General features: G+C 55.9%; 1 protein-coding gene across 1 annotated transcript in view; it reads right to left on the reverse strand.

The window, feature by feature from the left end:
• The window catches only part of CPSF1 (cleavage and polyadenylation specific factor 1), a 63,395-nt gene that overhangs the window by 376 nt on the left and 41,344 nt on the right, over positions 1 to 21,675 (reverse strand). The window contains exons 26-38 of the mRNA XM_090138261.1: positions 21,248 to 21,400; positions 18,708 to 18,824; positions 17,345 to 17,435; positions 16,000 to 16,084; positions 14,616 to 14,757; positions 12,673 to 12,825; positions 11,130 to 11,212; positions 9,096 to 9,189; positions 7,931 to 7,997; positions 6,874 to 6,921; positions 5,422 to 5,574; positions 3,100 to 3,229; positions 920 to 1,058 (exon numbers count right to left, since the gene is read on the reverse strand). Coding sequence (XP_089994387.1) covers positions 920 to 1,058; positions 3,100 to 3,229; positions 5,422 to 5,574; positions 6,874 to 6,921; positions 7,931 to 7,997; positions 9,096 to 9,189; positions 11,130 to 11,212; positions 12,673 to 12,825; positions 14,616 to 14,757; positions 16,000 to 16,084; positions 17,345 to 17,435; positions 18,708 to 18,824; positions 21,248 to 21,400 — 1,455 coding nt within the window. The remainder of the gene's footprint in view (positions 1 to 919; positions 1,059 to 3,099; positions 3,230 to 5,421; positions 5,575 to 6,873; positions 6,922 to 7,930; positions 7,998 to 9,095; positions 9,190 to 11,129; positions 11,213 to 12,672; positions 12,826 to 14,615; positions 14,758 to 15,999; positions 16,085 to 17,344; positions 17,436 to 18,707; positions 18,825 to 21,247; positions 21,401 to 21,675) is intronic.

Below are 21,675 nucleotides of genomic sequence, written 5' to 3' on the forward strand. Positions count from 1 at the left end.
ACCCCAGAACCACCCCAGAACCTGTAACAGCCCCACAGCCACCCCATAGCAGCATCATAACCCACAACAGCCCCACAGCTACCCCATAACCACCCCATAACCGCCCCATAACCCGTAACAGCCCCACAGCCACCCCATAACCACCCCATAATCACCCCATAAAAGCCCCACAGCCACCCCATAGCAGTACCATAACCCATAACAGTCCCATAGCCATCCCATAATCACCCCATAACAGCCCCACAGCCACCCCATAACCACCCCATAACGCATAACAGCCCAAAGCCACCCCATATAACCCATATAACCCCATATGACCCCATACGATGTCTGGCATGGTGCCGATCTTCTTGGCCAGCCCTAGAACCCCATATAACCCCCATGACCCCCCATGAGCCCGTGACCCTTGACCCCGTGCCCCCATGACCCTTGACCCCGTACGATGTCGGGTGTGGTGCCGATCTTCTTGGCCAGCCCTATAACCCCATATAACCCCATATAACCCAAATAACCCACATGGCCCCATGACCCTTGACCCCGTACGATGTCAGGTGTGGTGCCGATCTTCTTGGCCAGCCCTATAACCCCATAACCCCATATAACCCATATAACCCCTATAACCCACATGACCCCAGATGACCCTGTAACCCGTGACCCCGTGACCCTTGACCCTGTACAATGTCAGGCGTGGTGCCGATCTTCTTGGCCAGCCCTATTACCCCATAACCCCATATAACCCCATGACCCTTGACCCCATGACCTTGTGACCCTTGACCCCGTACGATGTCTGGTGTGGTGCTGATCTTCTTGGCCAGCCCTATTACCCCATATAACCCCATATAACCCCTATAACCCACATGGCCCCACACGGCCCCACATGACCCCATGACCCTTGACCCTGTGACCCTTGACCCCGTACGATGTCGGGCGTGGTGCCGATCTTCTTGGCCAGCTCGCCCCTCTCCATGGTGCTGAGGTAGAGGAAGCGCTGCAGCAGCTCCCCGTCCAGCACGTTCCGCACCGCGTTCTGCAGCAGCCGCCGCTCCGCGTGCAGCAGCCTGGGGGGGGGGGGGGGGGGGGTCGTCAGGGGACATCGGGGGGACATTATGGGGATATCAGGGGGACACTGGGGGGCACTGGGGGGACATCGGGGGGACATCAGGGGGACGTCGGGGGGACACTGGGGGACATCTGGGGGACATTATGGGGATATCAGAGGACATCAAGGGGACATTGGGGGGACATCAGGGGACACTGGGGGATGAGGGGACATCAGGGATACTGGGGGGACATCGGGGGGCATCAGGGGGACATTGGAGGGACAGTGGGGGACATCAGAGGACATAGGGGACATTGGGGGGACACTGGGGGGACATCAGAGGACATTGGGGGGACATCAGAGGACATCGGGGGACATTGGGGGATGAGGGGACATCAGGGGGACATTGGGGGACATTGGGGGGACATCTGGGGGATGAGGGGACATCGGGGGGACATCTGGGGGACATCGGTGGACATTGGTGGACATCAGGGGGACATTGAGGGACATCTGGGGGACATTGAGGGGCATTGGGGGGATACTGGGGGGCATCAGGGAGACATGAGGGGGACATCAGAGGACGTCGGGGGGACACTGGGGGGACATCAGGGGGACATCGGGGGGACATTATGGGGACATTAGGGGCATCGGTGGGACACTGGGGGGACATCTGGGGGACATCGGGGGAAATTGGGGGACATCAGGGGGATGAGAGGACATTGGGGGGACACTGGGGAGACATCGGGGGACATCAGGGGGATGAGGGGACATCGGGGGACATTGGGGGGCTGTGGGGGACATGGGGACATGGAGGGACATCAGGGGGATATGAGGACATCTGGGGACATCCGGGGGATGTGGGGACATGGGGGGGATATGGGGACACTTTGGGAATGTTTTGGGGACACTTTGGGGACACGTTGCGGACACATTGGGAACACTTTGGTGACACTTTGGTGACATGTTAGGGACACTGCACACTTTGGTGACACACTGGGGACACTTTGGGAGCATATTGGGGACACTCTGGAGACATATTGGGGACACTTTGGTGACATATTGTGGACACATTGGGGTCACTTTGGGGACACTGGGGATACACGTTGGGGACACTTTGGGCACACTTTGGGGACATGTTAGGGACACTTTGGGCACATACTGGGGACACTTTGGGAACATTTTGAGGACACAATGGGGACACTTTGGGGATATGCTGGGGACAGTTTGGGGACACACTGGGAATACTTTGGAGACACATTGGGAGCACATTGGGGACACTGGTGACATGTTAGGGACACTTTGGGCACGCTTTGGTGACACGTTGTGGACATGTTGGGGTCACTTAGGGGACACTTTGGGGACACAATAGGGACACTTGGGGCACATATTGGGAGCACTTTGGGGTAACTTTGTGCCCACAATGGGGACACTTTGGGGACACATTGGGGACACTCTGGAGACACTTTGGGCACACCATGGGAACACATTGGGGACACATGGGGGACACATTGAGGACTCTCTGTAGACACGTTGCAGACACTTTGGGGACATGTTGGGGACACTTTAGGGACATGCTGGGAACATGTTGGGGACACGCTGGGGACACTTTAGGCCCACACTGGGGACACACTGGGGATGTGTTGGGGACACTTCGGGGACACTTTGGGCCCACAATGGGGACATGTTGGGGACATGTTGGGGACACTTTAGGCCCATGTTGGGGACATGTAGGGGACACGTTGGGGACACGTTGGGCACACATTGGGGACATGTTAGGGACACTTTAGGCCCACATTGGGGACACTTTGGGGACACGTTGGTGACATGTCGGAGACACTTTAAGCTCACACTGGGGACACGTTGGGGACACGCTGGGCAAATGCTGGGGACATGTTGGGGACACTTTAGGCCCACATTGGGGACATGCTGGGGACATTTTGGGAACATTTTGAGGACACAATGGGGACACTTTGGACCCACATTGGGCGCACACTGGGGACACACTGGGGACATGTTGGGGACACACTGGGGACACTTTGGGGACACTTTGTGGCACGTACCGGAACGCCCTGGGGTTGAGCCCCGCGTGGTGGGGCAGCATCGTGCTCAGCGCGTTCTGCAGCATCAGCAGCCGGCGGTACGTCTTCTCCTGCATGGGCAGCAGCAACCCCAGCCCCCCATCCAGCGTCGCTGCGGGGACACAGCGGGGACATCTCGTGGGGACACCATGGGGACAGCACGGGGACACAGCGGGGACAGGATGGGGGGCATCGTGGGGACACAGTGGGGACAGCATGGGGACACAGCGGGGACAGGATGGGGACACAACGGGGACAGGATGGGGGGCATCGTGGGGACACAGTGGGGACAGCATGGGGACACAGCGGGGACATCTCGTGGGGACACGATGGGAACAGGATGGGGACACAGCGGGGACAGGATGGGGACACAACGGGGACATCTCATGGGGACACGATGGGGACAGCACGGGGACACAGCGGGGACAGGATGGGGGGCATCGTGGGGACACAACGGGGACACAATGGGGACATCTCATGGGGACACAATGCGGATAGGATGGGGACACAGCGGGGACATCTCATGGGGACACAATAGGGACAGGATGGAGTTATAATGGGGACAGGATGGGGACAGGATGGGGGGCATCGTGGGGACAGGATAGGGACAGGATGATGGGGTTATGATGGGGACACAATGGGAACATCATAGGGACAGAAGGGGGACATGATGGGGGGCATCGTGGGGACAGGATGAGGACACAATGGGGACAGGATGGGGACAGAAGGGGTTTTGATGTGGGACATCAGAGGACATTATGGGGACAGGATGGGTACAAGATGGGGGACATTGTGGGGACACAATGGCAACACTGGGGACAGGATGGAGGACATCGTGGAGGCATCGTGGGGACCTTGGGGGGACATGATGGGGACATGATGGCAGGTAATAGGGGATGTGATGGGGACAGGATGGGGACATGATGGGGGACATCGTGGGGACACAATGGGGACACAATGGGGTAACGATGGGGGACATTGTGGGGACACTGGGGACAGGATGGAGACATGATGGGGACATGATGGGGACAGCATGGGGACATGATAGGGGATGTGATGGGGACACAACAGGAACACAATGGGGACATTAAGGGGACATGAGGGGGACATGATGGGGACACAGTGTGGACAAAAATTATGGGGACATTATAGGGACACAATGGGGACACCATGGGCACATGCCAAACCGGGTGACATCTTTCTGTCTCCATATCCCCACTTCCCAAATCCCCACATCCCCACATTCCATATTCCCACATCCCACATCCCACATCCCTTCTCCCCACATCCCATATCCCCACATTCCCAAATCCCCACATCCCACACCCCCACATCCCAAATCTCCACATCCCCACATCCCGTATCCCACACCCCCATATCCCAAATCTCGACATCCCCACATCCCATATCCCCACATCCCATATCCCCACATCCCGTATCCCACACCCCCATATCCCAAATCCCCACATCCCACACGGCCATACTCCCACACCCCCATATCCCCCCCCAAACCAAACCACGTGCTGTGTTTCTGTCCCCACATCCCTCCCACACCCCCAAACAACTACACCCCCCATGCCCCCCCATACTCCCATATCCCCCCCATATCCCCCCATACCAAACCATGCCATGTTTCCGTCCCCATAACCCCCCATATCTCCCCACAAATATCCCCCCCCGATGCCCCCCCATACCTCCATATCCCCCCCATACCAAACACTGTGACGAGTTTCTGTCCCCATAACTCCCCCAAACCCCCCCCACCACCAAACCCCCCCACACCCCCCATACCAAACCACGTGATGCGCTTCTGTCCCCATAACCCCCCATACCCCCATATCCTCCCCCAATACCCCCCATACCCCCACACACCCCCAACCCCCCCATACCAAACCAGGTGATGTGCTTCTGTCCCCATACCCCCCAAATTACCCCAATAGCCCCCCATACCCCCCCCACACCCCCAACCCTCCCATACCAAACCAGGTGATGTGCTTCTGTCCCCATACCCCCCATATTCCCCCCATTCCACCCCATACCCCCCATATTCCCCCCATATTCCACCCATACCCCCCACCCCCCTACCAAACCAGGTGATGTGCTTCTGTCCCCATACCCCATAACCCCCCATACCCCCCATACCCCCACCCCCCACCCCCTACCAAACCAGGTGATGTGCTTCCGTCCCCATACCCCAATACCCCCCATATTCCCCCCATACCCCCACCCCGTACCAAACCAGGTGATGTGCTTCTGTCCCCATACCCCCCATATCCCCCCCAAACCCCCACCCCCACCCCGTACCAAACCAGGTGATGTGCTTCTGCTCCCAGGCGTTGGCCTTGCGGGCGCCGTCGCTGCTGCCCCTGCAGGGGGTCCTCCAGAAGGTGTTGATGTGGGCTCCCACGTGGAAGTCGGCGCGGCGCAGCAGCCGCATGCCCCCAAAGCTCTCCTTGGCTGCACCCGACATCCCATCATAGCACCACCCCATAGCGCCACCACCCCATAGCGCCACCACCCCATAGCGCCACCACCCCATAGCGCCACCACCCCATAACATCACCACCCCATAGCGCCACCACCCCATAGCGCCACCACCCCATAGCGCCACCACCCCATAGCGCCACCACAACACCACCACCCCATAACATCACCATCCCATAACACCACCACCCAATAACATCACCACCCCATAACACCACCACCCCATAGCGCCACCATCCCATAGCGCCACCATCCCATAACACCACCACCCCATAACACCACCATCCCAAAACACCACCACCCCATAACATCACCATCCCATAACACCACCACCCCATAACATCACCATCCCATAACACCACCACCCCATAACATCACCACCCCATAACGCCACCATCCCATAACACCACCACCCCATAACATCACCATCCCATAACACCACCACCCAATAACATCACCACCCCATAACATCACCACCCCATAACATCACCACCCCATAACGCCACCATCCCATAACATCACCACCCCATAACATCACCACCCCATAACACCACCATCCCATAACGCCACCATCCCATAACACCACCACCCCATAACATCACCATCCCATAACACCACCACCCCATAACATCGCCACCCCATAGCGCCACCACCCCATAGCGCCACCATCCCATAACACCACCATCCCATAACACCACCACCCCATAACATCACCACCCCATAACACCACCATCCCATAACACCACCACCCCATAACATCACCATCCCATAACACCACCACCCCATAACATCGCCACCCCATAGCGCCACCACCCCATAGCGCCACCATCCCATAACACCACCATCCCATAACACCACCACCCCATAACATCACCACCCCATAACGCCACCATCCCATAACATCACCACCCCATAACATCACCACCCCATAACATCACCACCCCATAACACCACCATCCCATAACGCCACCACCCCATAACGCCACCACCCCATAACATCACCATCCCATAACACCACCATCCCATAACACCACCATCCCATAACGCCACCATCCCATAACGCCACCACCCCATAACATCACCATCCCATAACACCACCATCCCATAATGCCACCACCCCACAACAGCCATCCCATAACATCACCATCCCATAACATCACCACCCCATAACGCCACCACCCCATAACACCACCACCCCATAATGCCTCCATCCCATAATGCCTCCATCCCATAACGCCACCACCCCACAACAGCCATCCCATAATGCCTCACCCTCAGGCAGGTACATGTACACCAGCAGGTTGCGGTCGCGGTCCGACACTGCGGGGTCAATGGGATCAATGGGATCAGTAATGGGATCAATGGGATCAATAATGGGATCAATAATGGGATCAATGGGATCAATGGGATCAGTAATGGGATCAATGGGATCAGTAATGGGATCAATAATGGGATCAATAATGGGATCAATAGTGGGATCAATAGTGGGATCAATGGGATCAATGGGATCAATAATGGGATCAATGGGATCAATAGTGGGATCAATAGTGGGATCAATGGGATCAATAATGGGATCAATAATGGGATCAATAACAGGATCAATGGGATTGATGGGATCAATAATGGGATCAATGGGATCAGTGGGATCAATGAGATCAATAACGGGATCAAGGCAATCAATAATGGGATTGATAATGGGATCAATAATGGGATCAAATGGGATCAATGATGGGATCAATAATGGGATCGATTAAGGGATCAATGGAATCAATAACGGGATCAACGGGATCAATTATGGGATCGATTATGGGATCAATGGGATCAATTATGGGATCAATAACAGGATTAATGGGATCAATAATGGGATCAATAATTGGATCAATGGGATCAGTGGGATCAATAATGGGATCAATGGGATCAATGATGGGGTCAATAATGGAATAATTGACACAATAAGTGGCACAAAATCCGGTCAGTGGGACAACAGTGGGGTCAGCAATGGGGTGAGTAATGGGGTGGGTAATGGGGTCAGTAGCGGGGTCAGTAATGGGGTCAGCAATGGGGTCAGCAATGGGGTCAGTATGGGGTCAGTAATGGGGTGAGCAATGGGGTCAGTATGGGGTCAGCAATGGGGTCAGCAATGGGGTCAGTATGGGGTCAGCAATGGGGTCAGCAATGGGGTCCGTATGGGGTCCGTATGGGGTCCGTATGGGGTCTGTATGGGGTCTGTATGGGGTCAGTATGGGGTCCGTATGGGGTCAGTATGGGGTCCGTATGGGGTCTGTATGGGGTCAGCCATGGGGCGGTGACGGTTCAGGCAGTGCCGCACCCAGGAATCCCAGCTGGCTGCTGTCCACCATGAAGTCCACGCTGTAAACCTCCAGCGGCTTGGCGTCCTGCGGCGGGACAGCGGGGGGCGGCTGGCCCCAAATCCCATATACACAGCCATATACACAGCCATATACACAGCCATATACACAGCCATATACACAGCCATATACACAGCCATATACACAGCCAGATCCCATATACACAGCCATATACACAGCCATATACACAGCCATATACACATCCCATATACACAGCCATATACACATCCCATATACACAGCCATATATACAGCCAGATCCCATATACACAGCCATATACACATCCCATATACACAGCCAGATCCCATATACACATCCCATATCCCATATACGCATCCCACATCCCATATCCCATATCCACATCCCATATCCATACCCATATCCCATATCCGCATCCCATAAACACATCCCACATCCCATATCCCACTCCCGTATCCCATATCCATATCCCACATGCACATCCCATATCCCATATCCTGACATCCCCAACCCCCCCATGCTCCCCCCAAACCCCCTCAGACTCCTGCAGACCCCCCAAATCCCCCCAAGCCCCTCCAAGGCTCCCCCAACCCCCCCAGACCCCCCCCCAAACCTCCCCAAACTCCCCTCAAACCCCTCCAGATCCCCCCATATTCACCCAAACCTCACAATATGCCCCCCAAGCCACCCCCAAGCCCCCCCATCCTACCCCCCCAGACCCCCCAAATCCCCCCAAACCCCATCAGACTCCCACTAAAGCCCCCCAACCCCCCCCAAATCCCTCCATGCTCCCCCCAAACCCCCTCAGACTCCTCCAGACCCCCCCAAATCCTCCCAAGCCCCCCCATACTCCCCCCAGACCCCTCCCATGCTCCCCCCAAACCCCCTCAGGTTCCCCCTAAAGCCCCCCAGACCCCCCCAAATCCCTCCATACTCCCCCCAAACCCCCTCAACCCCCCCCGACCCCCCCCAAATCCTCCCAAGCCCCCCCATCCTGCCCCCAAAGCCCCTCAGCCCCCCCCGACCCCCCCCCAAATCCTCCCAAGCCCCCCCATACTCCCCCCAGTCCCCCCATACTCCCCCCAAAGCCCCTCAGACCCCCCCTGACCCCCCAAAGCCCCCAGACCCCCCGCCCCCCCGCCGCACCCTGCTGACGAGGGACAGGGTTTTGCTCTCCTCCTGGTAGCGCAGCAGGCTGATGCTCTTCATCACGTCTGCGGCCAGGATGAAGTTCTTCACACTGCGGGGAGGGGGCGCTTAGGGGGCGGCTATGGGGCGGCTATGGGGCGGTTATGGGGTCGTGGGGGCAGTTATGGGGCGGTTATGGGGTCGTGGGAGCAGTTATGGGGCAGTTATGGGGCAGCTATGGGGCGCTTATGGGGCAGTTATGGGGTCGTGGGGGCAGTTATGGGGCAGCTATGGGGCGGTTATGGGGCAGCTATGGGGCCGTTATGGGGCAGTTATGGGGTCATGGGGGCAGTTATGGGGCAGTTATGGGGGCAGTTATGGGGTCATGGGGGCAGTTATGGGGCCGTTATGGGGCAGTTATGGGGTCATGGGGGCAGTTATGGGGCAGTTATGGGGCAGTTATGGGGCAGCTATGGGGCCGTTATGGGGCAGTTATGGGGTCGTGGGGGCAGTTATGGGGCAGTTATGGGGGCAGTTATGGGGTCATGGGGGCAGTTATGGGGCCGTTATGGGGCAGTTATGGAGTCATGGGGGCAGTTATGGGGCAGCTATGGGGCGGTTATGGGGCAGTCATGGGGTCGTGGGGGCAGTTATGGGGCAGTTATGGGGCAGTTATGAGGCAGTTATGGGGTCGTGGGGGCAGTTATGGGGCAGTTATGGGGCAGTTATGGGGCAGCTATGAGGCAGTTATGGGGTCGTGGGGGCAGTTATGGGGCAGTTATGGGGCAGCTATGGGGCAGCCCTGGGGTCACGGGGGCAGTTATGGGGCAGTTATGGGGGCAGTTATGGGGGCAGCTATGGGGTCATGGGGGCAGTTATGGGGCAGCTATGGGGCGGTTATGGGGCAGCTATGGGGTCGTGGGAGCAGTTATGGGGCAGTTATGGGGCAGCTATGGGGCGCTTATGGGGCAGTTATGTGGTCGTGGGGGCAGTTAATGGGGTCATGGGGGCAGTTATGGGGGCAGCTATGGGGCGGTTATGGGGCAGTTATGGGGCAGTTATGGGAGCAGTTATGGAGCAGATATGGGGCGGTTATGGGGCAGCTATGGGGCCGTTATGGGGCAGTTATGGGGTCATGGGGGCAGTTATTGGGCAGTTATGGGGTCATGGGGGCAGTTATGGGGCAGCTATGGGGCGGTTATGGGGCAGCTATGGGGCCGTTATGGGGCAGTTATGGGGTCGTGGGGGCAGTTATGGGGCAGCTATGGGGCAGTTATGGGGCAGCTATGGGGCCGTTATGGGGCAGTTATGGGGTCATGGGGGCAGTTATGGGGTTATGGGGGCAGTTATGGGGTCATGGGGGCAGTTATGGGGTTATGGGGGCAGTTATGGGGCAGTTACGGGGTCATGGGGGCAGCTATGGGGGCAGTTGTGGGGTCAGTTATGGGGTCATGGGGTCAGTTATTTGGTCAGTTATGGGGTCATGGGAGTATGGGGGCAGTTATGGGGATATGGGGTGAGTTATGGGAGCACGGGAGCTATGGGGTCATAGGTTTATGGGGTCGGAGGGACATAAGGTTGTGGAGATATGGGGTCACAGGGTTGTGGGATCATGGAGATATGGGGCCATAAGGTTATGGGGTTATGGAGTTGTGAGGTCATAGGGTTATGGGGTCAGAGTGTTATGGGGTCATGTGGTCACAGGGTTATGGGGTCACGGGGTTATGGGGTCACGGGGTTATGGGGTCACGGGGTTATGGGGTCATGGGGTTATGGGGTCATGGGGTTATGGGGTCATATGGTCACAGGGTAATGGGGTCATGGGGCTGTGAAGATGTGGGGTCATGGGGTCACCAACCCACAGCAGTATGGGATCATGGGAGTATGGGGTCATAAACCCACAGAATTATGGGATGGGGGAATTATGGGATGGCAGACCATGAACCCACAGAAAGGACAGTGCCCACTGTGCCCCTCCCCCCCAGTACCACCACCCCGGGTGACCTTTGACCCCTGGTGACCCCGGGTGACCCCGGTGCCCTTTGACCCCACCTGATCATCTGGTGGATGTAGAGCTGGGTGTCGATGAAGGCCATCCCGGTCAGCTCGTTGTCCTTCAGGCTCCACAGGAAGATCTGCACCCACAGACCCCAAAAACCCCATCGCAAACCCACAGACCCCACAAAGACCCCAAAAACCCCATCGCAAACCCACAGACCCCACAAAGACCCAAAAACCCCATCACAAACCCACAGACCTCAGAAAGACCCAAAGACCCCATCAAAAACCCACAGACCTCAGAAAGACCCTAAAAACCCCATCACAAACCCACAGACCTCAGAAAGACCCTAAAAACCCCATCGCAAACCCACAGACCCCACAAAGACCTCAAAAACCCCATCACAAACCCACAGACCCCACAAAGACCCCAAAATCCCATCACAAACCCACAGACCCCACAAAGACCCAAAAACCCCATCGCAAACCCACAGACCTCAGAAAGACCCCAAAAACCCCATCAAAAACCCACAGACCTCAGAAAGACCCCAAAAACCCCATCAAAAACCCACAGACCTCAGAAAGACCCCAAAAACCCCATCGCAAACCCACAGACCCCACAAAGACCCCAAAACCTCCTCACAAACCCACCTATCCCAAAAGCTGACCCACACCCCCACCCCATGACCCCCAATCCCCCCCAACCCCCCCATGTTCTCCCACAACCCCCCACATCCCCCCCATACCCTCCCCACCCCCCCACGTCCTCCCCCACCCCCCCACCCCCATATCCCCCCCAACCCCCCCATGTTCCCCCACATCCCCCCCCCACAACCCCCACATCCCCCCCCACAACCCCCCATACAACCCCACATCCCCCTACATCCCCCCCACCCCATTTCCTCCCCTACCCCCCCACCCCCCATACTCCCCCAACCCCCCCATCCCCCCCCCACACCCCCCGTGTCCTCTTCCATCCCCCCCCACAACCCCCCATACAACCCCGTATCCCCCCCCATCCCCCCCCCCGCCATGTCCTCTCCCATCCCCCCACCCCCCATGTCCCCCCAGCCCCCCCATGTTCCCCCACATCCCCCCACATCCCCCCACAACCCCCCATACAACCCCACATCCCCCCCTACCCCATGTCCTCTCCTACCCCCCCCACCCCCCATACTCAACGCCCCCAACCCCCCCACATCCCCCCATGTTCTCCCACATCCCTCCATACCCCCCCACCCCCCCATGTCCTCTCCCATCCCCCCCACCCCCATATCCCCAACCCCCCCATGTTCTCCCACATCCCCCCACATCCCCCCCATACCCCCCCCACCCCCCCACATCCTCCCCCACCCCCCCACACCCCCGCCATGTCCTCTCCCACCCCCTCAACCCCCCCCATATCGCCCCCCACCCCCCCATGTCCTCTCCCACGCCCCCCACATCCCCCCATGTCCCCCCACATCCCCCCAACCGCCCCCCATCCCCCCATGTCCTCTCCCACCCCCCCCCACCCCCCCATACAACCCCGTATCCCCCCCCCCCCCCTCCACGTCCTCTCCCACCCCCCAACCCCCCCACCCCCCCCGCCCCCCACCTTCTGCCCGATGGCGGACACGAGGTATCCGTTGCAGTGGCACAGCGCGGTCACCGGCCCCTTCTGCTCCTTCTCATACAGGACCTTGAACTTATTCTTGGTCAGCGGCTGCCCCGGCTCCGGCACCACCTCGATCACATCCATGATCAGGATCTGGGGGGACGCAAAGGGTCCGGGGGGTCCCAAAGGCTGACCCCAAAAGGGACGGCCCCAAAGGAGGCACCAATGTGTCCCCAAAGCTGACCCAAAGCTGACCCTACAGGGGATCCCAAAGGTGTCCCCAAAGTCATCCCAAACATGAGCCCAAAGTGGACCCTAAAGGTGACCCCAAAACAATACCCAAACATGTCCCCAGCGTGTCCCCAAAGCTGACCCAAAATTGATCCGAAGGTGACCCCAAAGGTGAACCCAAGGTGGCCCCAGGGGTGATCCCAAAAGGGACGGCCCCAAAGGAGGCCCCAGTGTGTCCCCAAAGCTGACCCAAAGCTGACCCCAAACTCATCCCAAACATGAGCCCAAAGTGGACCCTACAGGTGACCCCAAAGTCATCCCAAACGTGACCCCTAATGGATCCCAAAGGTGACCCCAAAGCTGACCCTACAGGTGATCCCAAAGGTGTCCCCCAAAGTCATCCCAAACATGACCCCAAAGTGGACCCTAAAGTCAACCCCAAAACAATACCCAAAAGTGTCCCCAAAGCTGACCCCAAAACAATACCCAAAGGTGTCCCCAATGATTTCCCCAAAACTCGGCCCAAACAGGACCCCAAAGGTGACCCCAAAGGTGACCCCAAAGGTGAACCCAAAGGTGAACCCAAGGTGGCCCCAGGGGTGATCCCAAAAGGGACGGCCCCAAAGGAGGCCCCAGTGTGTCCCCATAGCTGACCCAAAGCTGACCCCAAACTCATCCCAAACATGAGCCCAAAGTTGACCCTAAAAGTGATCCCAAAACAATACCCAAATGTGTCCCCAACGTGTCCCCAAAGCTGACCCAAAACTGACCCAAAAGTGACCCCAAAGGTGAACCCAAGGTGGCTCCAGGGGTGATCCCAAAAGGGATGGCCCCAAAGGAGGCCCCAAAGGAGGCCCCAGTGTGTCCCCAAAGCTGACCTAAAGTTGACCCCAAAGCTGACCCCAAAGCTGACCCCAAAGCTGACCCTAAAGGTGATCCCAAAGGTGACCCTGAAGTTGACCCTGTAGGTGACCTCAAAAATGTCCCCAAAAGTCATCCCAAAGGTGACCCCAAATGGATCCCAAACATGACCCCATAGATGACCCATAAGGTGTACCCAAGATGACCCAAAAGGTGACCCCAAAACTGACCCCAAAAGGTGACTCCAAAACTGACCCCAATACAATACCCAAAGGTGTCCCCAAAGCTGATCCAAAACTGACCCAAAGCTGTACCCAAGTCATCCCAAACATGACCCCGAAGTTGACCCCAAAGTTGACCCCAAAAGTGACCCCAAAGATGTACCCAAGTCATCCTAAACACGACCCCAATGTTGACCCTAAGGTTGACCCCAAAACAATACCCAAATGTGTCCCCAAAGCTGACCCCAAACCCGACCCAAAGGTGATCCTAAAGGTGACCCCAAAACAATACCAGAAGTGTCCCCAACGTGTCCCCAAACCTGACCCAAAACTCAGCCCAAACATGAGCCCAAAGTTGACCCCAAAGGTGACCCCAAAGCTGACCCCAAGCCCACCTGACCCCAATGCTGTCCTATGGTGTCCCTGTCCCCACGTGTCCCCATGCTGTCCCCATGGTGCCCCCCTGCTGTCCCCAGTACCTCACCCTCCCCCTGCATCACACCTGTCCCTGTCCCCATGTGTCCCCACGTGTCCCCAGTGCTGTCTTTTGGTTCTGTCCTCATGCTGTCCCCATGGTGTCCCTGTCCCCACGCGTCCCCACATGTCCCCATTGTGTCCCCAGTGCCTCACCCTGCCCCTGCAGGTGACCTCCTCGCCCTGCATCAGACAGGTGCCCACGGCCACGTAGCCCTTCAGCCCCGACACGGTTTCCTCGCTCTTCAGTGACACGGTTTTCATGCAGGTCACGTGCTCCCACTCCTCCAGATCGATCCTGCAGCCACGGCAACGGCTGCCACCGCGCTCCGCACCCGGACCCCATAACCACAGCCCACAGCCCACAGCCCACAGCCACACCCCATAACCACAGCCCACAGCCACAGCCCACAGCCACACCCCACATCCACACCCCATAACCACACCCCACATCCACACCCCACACCCCCATAACCCCTATCCATATCCCATAACCCACATCCCATACCCCACATCCACACCCCATAACCCATATCCCCATAACCCATATCCCATATCCACATCCCATATCCCCATAACCCACATCCATATCCCATAACCCATACCCCACATCCATATCCACATCCCATATCCCCATAATCCATATCCAATATCCACATCCCATATCCCCATAATCCATATCCATATCCTATAACCCATACCCCATATCCACACCCCACAACCCATATCCCATATCCATATCCCGTATCCCATACACCATACTCCATATCCCCATATCCCATACCCCATATCCCATATCCCCACATCCTATATCCCATATCTCATATCCCCATATTCATATTCATATCCATATCCCATATCCCCACATTCCCATATCCCATATCCCATATCCCATATCCCATATCCCCATATCCCGTATCCCCATATCCCATATCCCATATCCCATATCCCCATATCCCGTATCCCCATATCCCATATCTCCATATTCATATCCCAATATCCCACATCCCATATCCCCATATCCCCATATCCCACATCCCATATCCCAATATCCCCATATCCCAATATCCCATATCCCATATTCCATATCCCCACATCCCATATCCCATATCCCCATATCCCACAATCCATACCCCATATCCATATCCCACATCCCACACCCCTTATCCCATATCCCACATCCTCATCCCAATGTCCCCATGTGTCCCCATGTCCCCCCACATCCCCAGGTGTCCCCACATCCCCCAACGTCCCCTGGTAGCCCTACGTCCCCCCCATGTCCCTCTGATGTCCCCATGTCCCCCGATGTCCGCAGGGGTCCCCATGTCCCCCGGTGTCCCCACATCCCCTCATGTCCCCTGATGTCCCTTTGTTCCTGTGTGTCCCCATGTCCCCACATCCCCCCACGTCCCCTGATGCCCCCAGGTGTCCCCATATCCCCCTACGTCTCCTGATGTCCCCATGTCCCCACGTGTCCCCATGTCCCCACGTCCCCCCATGTCCCCCGATGCCCCCCAGGCCCCCCAGGCGCCCCGATCACCGTGTGTTGGGAATGGCCTCCCAGCTGACAGGGGAGATGAGCTGGATGGAAAAGGCCTCCTGCTGGGGGTGCACGTAGCGATCGTCTGCGGGGACACGGCGCTCATGGGGGGCAGCGAGGGGACAGACGGGGGGACAGACGGGGACAGACGGGGGGACACCACAGGGACAGACAGGGGACATCTGGGGACAGATGGGGGGACACCACGGGGACAGACAGGGGACATCTGGGGACAGACGGGGGGACACCACGGGGACAGACAGGGGACATCTGGGGACAGATGGGGGGACACCACGGGGACAGACAGGGGGATATTTGGGGACACCATAGGGACAGACAGGGGGACACCATGGGGACAGACAGGGGGACATTTGGGGACAGATAGGGGGACACCATAGGGACAGATGTGGGGACATCTGGGGACAGACACGGGGGACACCGTAGGGACAGACATGGGGACATCATGGGGACAGACAGGGGGACATTTGGGGACAGACATGGGGGACACCATAGGGACAGACAGGGAGACATCATGGGTACATATAGGAGGACATCATGGAGACAGACAGGGACACCATGGGGACAGACAGGGGGACACCACGGGGACAAATGGGGACATTTGGGAACAGACAGGGGGACATTTGGGGACAGACATGGAGAAATGCTGGGGACAGACATGGGGACACATAGCTGACACAAGTGATGCTCTGAGGACACGCGGTGACACCCGGTGACACAAGGTGACACTTTGAGGACCCACAGGTGACACAAAGTGACACACAGTGACATGCAAGGTGACACTTTGGGGACACACAGTGACACCTGGTGACACAAAGGTGACACACAAGGTGACACTTTGGGGACACAAAGGTGACATAGGTGACACACAAGGTGACACTTTGGGGACACACAGTGGCGCACAGCGACACCTGGTGACACAGGTGACACTTTGGGGACACACAGGTGACACTCTGGGGACACACACTGACACCTGGTGACACAGGTGACTCTGGGGACACACAGTGACACTTGGTGACACAGGTGACACTTTGGGGACACGCAGGTGACACTCTGGGGACACACAGGTGCCACTCTAGGGACACAGAGGTGACACCTGGTGACACAGGTGACACTCTGGGGACACGCAGGTGACACTCTGGGGACACAAACTGACACCTGGTGACACAGGTGACACACTGAGGACACAGGTGACACCTGGGGACACACACTGACACCTGGTGACACAGGTGACATGCTGGGGACACACAGGTGACACTTTGGGGACACGCAGGTGACACTCTGGGGACACGCAGGTGACACCTGGTGGCCAGGTGGCAGCACTGACCGCGCTCGATGCTCTCGAACTCCTTCTCCTCTCCCGTCATGCGTGGGATGCGCGTGCAAGGGTTGCTCACACTCGTGGCCACCGCGTACACCTGGGGCACCAGCAGCCCCAAATCAGCCAGACACACTGACACCACTGACCCCAAAGTCCCACTGACCCCAAAGTCCCACTGACCCCAAAGTCCCACTGACCCCATTGACCCCAATGCCTTACCGACCCACTGATCCCAATGCCCCACTGACCCCAATGACCCACTGACCCCAATGACCCACTGACCCCAATGGCCCATTGACCCCAATGCCCCATTGACATTGACCCCATTGCCCCATTGACCCCAATGCCCCAATGTCCCATTGACCCCAATGTCCCATTGACCCCAATGCCCCATTGACCCCAATGGCCCACTGACCCCAATGCCCCATTGACCCCAATGCCCCATTGACTCCATTGACCTCAATGGCCCACTGATCCTAATGTCCCATTGACCCCAATGCCCATTGACCCATTGACCCCAATCTCCCTATCGACCCCAATGTCCCATTGACCCCAATGCCCCAATGTCCCATTGACCCAATGACCTTAATGCCCCACTGACCCCAATGCCCCACTGACCCCAATGCCCCATTGACCCCAAAGTTCCATTGACCCCAATCTCCCTATCAACTTCAATGTCCCATTGACCCTACTGACCCACTGACCCCAATGTCCTCATTCCTCCCATTGACCCCCAATGTCCCCACTGCCCCCGATGACCCCAATGTCCCCATTCCCCTGAATGTCCCCAATGTTCCCATTGCTCCCTGTGTCCTCAATGTCCCCATTCTCCCATTGACCCCCAAGGTCCCCACTGCCCCCAATGTCCCCATTCCCCTGAATGTCCCCAATGTCCCCATTTACACCCAAAGTCCCCATTGATCCCAATGTCCCCAGTGTCCCCAATGTCCCCATTGCTCCCACTGCCCCCAATGTCCCCATATCCCCCCAAAGTCCCCATTCCCCTGAATGTCCCCATTGCCCCACTGACCCCCAAAGTCCCCATTGCTCCCACTGCCCCCAGTGTCCCCATTGCCCCCAATGTCCCCATACCCCCCCAGAGTCCCCATTCCCCTGAATGTCCCCAATGTCCCCACTGACCCTCAAGGTCCCCATTGCCCCCAATGTCCCCACTGACCCCCAAAGTCCCCACTGCCCCCAATGTCCCCAATGTCCCCGTTCCCCTGAATGTCCCCAATGTCCCCACTGACCCCGACGTCCTCATTCCCCTGAATGTCCCCAATGTCCCCACTGACCCCAATGTCCCCATTCCCCCGAATGTCCCCAATGTCCCCAATGTCCCCATGTCCCCCACTGCCCCCCACCCCACCTTGGACTCCACATGGTAGGCCACGTAGTGTGCGGTGCAGCGCAGTGGGATCTTGCGGACGGGCCAGGGGGCGTCGTAGGACAGAGCAGCAGGCAGCACGCTGATACGAAGCTCCCCCTGCCCCACGCCATTAACAGGAACCCCAATTAACGGGGATCCAAATTAACGGCAGCCCAAATTAATGAGAAGCCGAATTAGCAAGAACCCAACTCAACGGCGAACCACTGAATGGGAAGGCAACCCAATGGGAACCAACACCAACCCAAATGATGGCCCTAATCAAGAGGAGACCCCAATTAATGGGAACCACAATTAACAGAGATTAAATTAATGGGAACCAAATTAAGGAGAACCCAAATTAATGAGAACCCAAGTTAATGGCAAAGGTCATTAATGGGAACAGAAACCAATGGGAAGGCAAACCAATGGGAACCAACATCAACCCGAATGATGACCCAAATCAAGAGGAGACCCCAATTAATGGGAACCACAATTAATGGGGATTAAATTAATGGGAACCAAATTAAGGAGAACCCAAATTAACAAGAACCTAAGTTAATGGCAGAGCTCATTAATGGGAAGGCAAACCAATGGGAGTGCAAACCAATGGGAACCAACATCAACCCGAATGATGACCCAAATCAAGAGGAGACCCCAATTAATGGGAACCACAATTAATGGGGATTAAATTAATGGGAGCACAAATTAAGGAGAAACCAAATTAATGAGAATCCAAATTAACAAGAACCCAAGTTAATGGCAAAGCTCATTAATGGGAAGGCAAACCAATGGGAATGCAAATCAATGGGAACCAACATCAACCCAAATGATGACCCAAATCAAGAGGGGACCCCAATTACTGGGAGCCACAATTAACAGAGATTAAATTAATGGGAACCAAATTAAGGAGAACCCAAATTAACAAGAACCTAAGTTAATGGCAGAGCTCATTAATGGGAAGGCAAACCAATGGGAGTGCAACCCAATGGGAACCAACACCAACCCGAATGATGACCCAAATCAAGAGGAGACCCCAATTAATGGGAACCACAATTAACGGGATTAAATTAACGGGAGCACAAGTTATAAGAACCCAAATTAACGAGAAATCAAATTATCAACAACCCAAGTAAACGGCAAAGCTCATTAATGGGAACAGAAACCAATGGGAAGGCAAACCAATGGGAACCAACATCAACGATGACCCAAATCAAGAGGAGACCCCAATTAATGGGAACCACAATTAATGGGGATTAAATTAACGGGAACCAAATTAAGGAGAACCCAAATTAACGAGAACCCAAGTTAATGACAAAGCTCATTAATGGGAAAGCAAACCAATGGGAGTGAAAACCAATGGGAACCAACATCAACCCAAATGATGACCCAAAACAAGAGGAGACTCCAATTAAAGGGAACCACAATTAATGGGATTAAATTAATGGGAACACAAATTAATGAGAACCCAAATTAATGAGAATCCAAATTATCAAGAACCTAAATTAATGGCAAAACTCATTAGCAGGAAAGGAAATGAACGAGAACCCACATCAACAGTGACTCAAACCAAGAAGGGAGCCTAATTAAAGGAATCCCAATTAACTGACCTTAAATTAATGGGAACCAAACTAATGAGAATCCAAATGAATGGGAACACAAATTAATGAGAATCCAAATAAACAAGAACCCAACTGAACAGCAAACCACAAACAAACGAGAGCCCACACCAATGGTGGCCCAAGACAAGAGGGGACCCCAATTAATGGGAACCACAATTAATGGATCTTACGTTAATGGAACCAAATTAATGAGAACCCAAATCAACAAGAATCCAAGTTAATGGCAGAGCTCATTAATAGAAGGCAAATGAACAAGAACCCTCGTCAATGGTGACCCAAGTGGAGAGGGGACACCAATTAACGGGAACCCCAATTAATGGGGAATTAATGGGAACCCAAATTAATGAGCACCCAAATTATTGGGAACCCAAATTAATGAGCACCCAAATTAACAAGAACCCCAGTTAATGGCAAAGCTCATTAACAGGAACTCAAACAAATGAGAGCCCACATCAACGGGACCCCAATTAACGGGAACCACAATTAATGGGGAATTAATGGGAACCCAAATTAATGAGAACCCAAAGTAATGGGAACCCAAATTAACGAGAATGCAAATTAAAAAGAACCCAAGTTAATGGCAGAGCTCATTAATGGGAAAGCAAATGAACAAGAACCCACGTCAGTGGTTACCCAACTCGAGAGGGGACCCCAATTAACGGGAACCCCAATTAATGGGGAATTAATGGTTACCCCAATTACTGAAAACCCAAATTAATGGGAAACCAAGTTAATGAGCACCCAAATTAACAAGAACCCAAATTAATGGCAGAGCTCATTAATGAGGATGCAAATTAACAAGAACCCTCATTCAACGGCGAGCCAATCCAAGAGGGAACCCCAACAGACGGGAAGAGCAATTAAGAGAGCCTCTAATTAACGAGGGGCCGCTAATGAGGGGCTGCTAATTAGCGCAGGCACCTGGCGGTTGAAGTAGAGGAAGCCTTTGGGGCAGTTGACGTTGTGGAACGGGGCGAAGGAATCGATGGGGCCATCGATGGCCATGGGGTGCAGCCGCAGCGCGCCGCGGGAGGACAGCAGCAGCCAATGGGGGGCTGGGCCGCACAGGAACACCTGCAATTAGGTAATTAGGTGTTAATTAGGGTCTGTGGGGAAAGGAGCGGGGGACCAGGACAAAAAGGAACGCCGCTGATTGATTAATTAGTCACAAATTAGCGTTAACTGAGGAAGGAGCCGCAGCGCGCCGCGGGAGGACAGCAGCAGCCAATGGGGGGCTGGGCCGCACAGGAACACCTGCAATTAGGTAATTAGGTGTTAATTAGGGTCTGTGGGGAAAGGAGCGGGGGACCAGGACAAAAAGGAACGCCGCTGATTGATTAATTAGTCAC

Source organism: Phasianus colchicus, chromosome 3 (genome assembly GCF_987193195.1).
Source record: "Phasianus colchicus chromosome 3, bPhaCol1.hap1.1, whole genome shotgun sequence".
Taxonomy (NCBI): Eukaryota; Metazoa; Chordata; class Aves; order Galliformes; family Phasianidae; genus Phasianus; species Phasianus colchicus.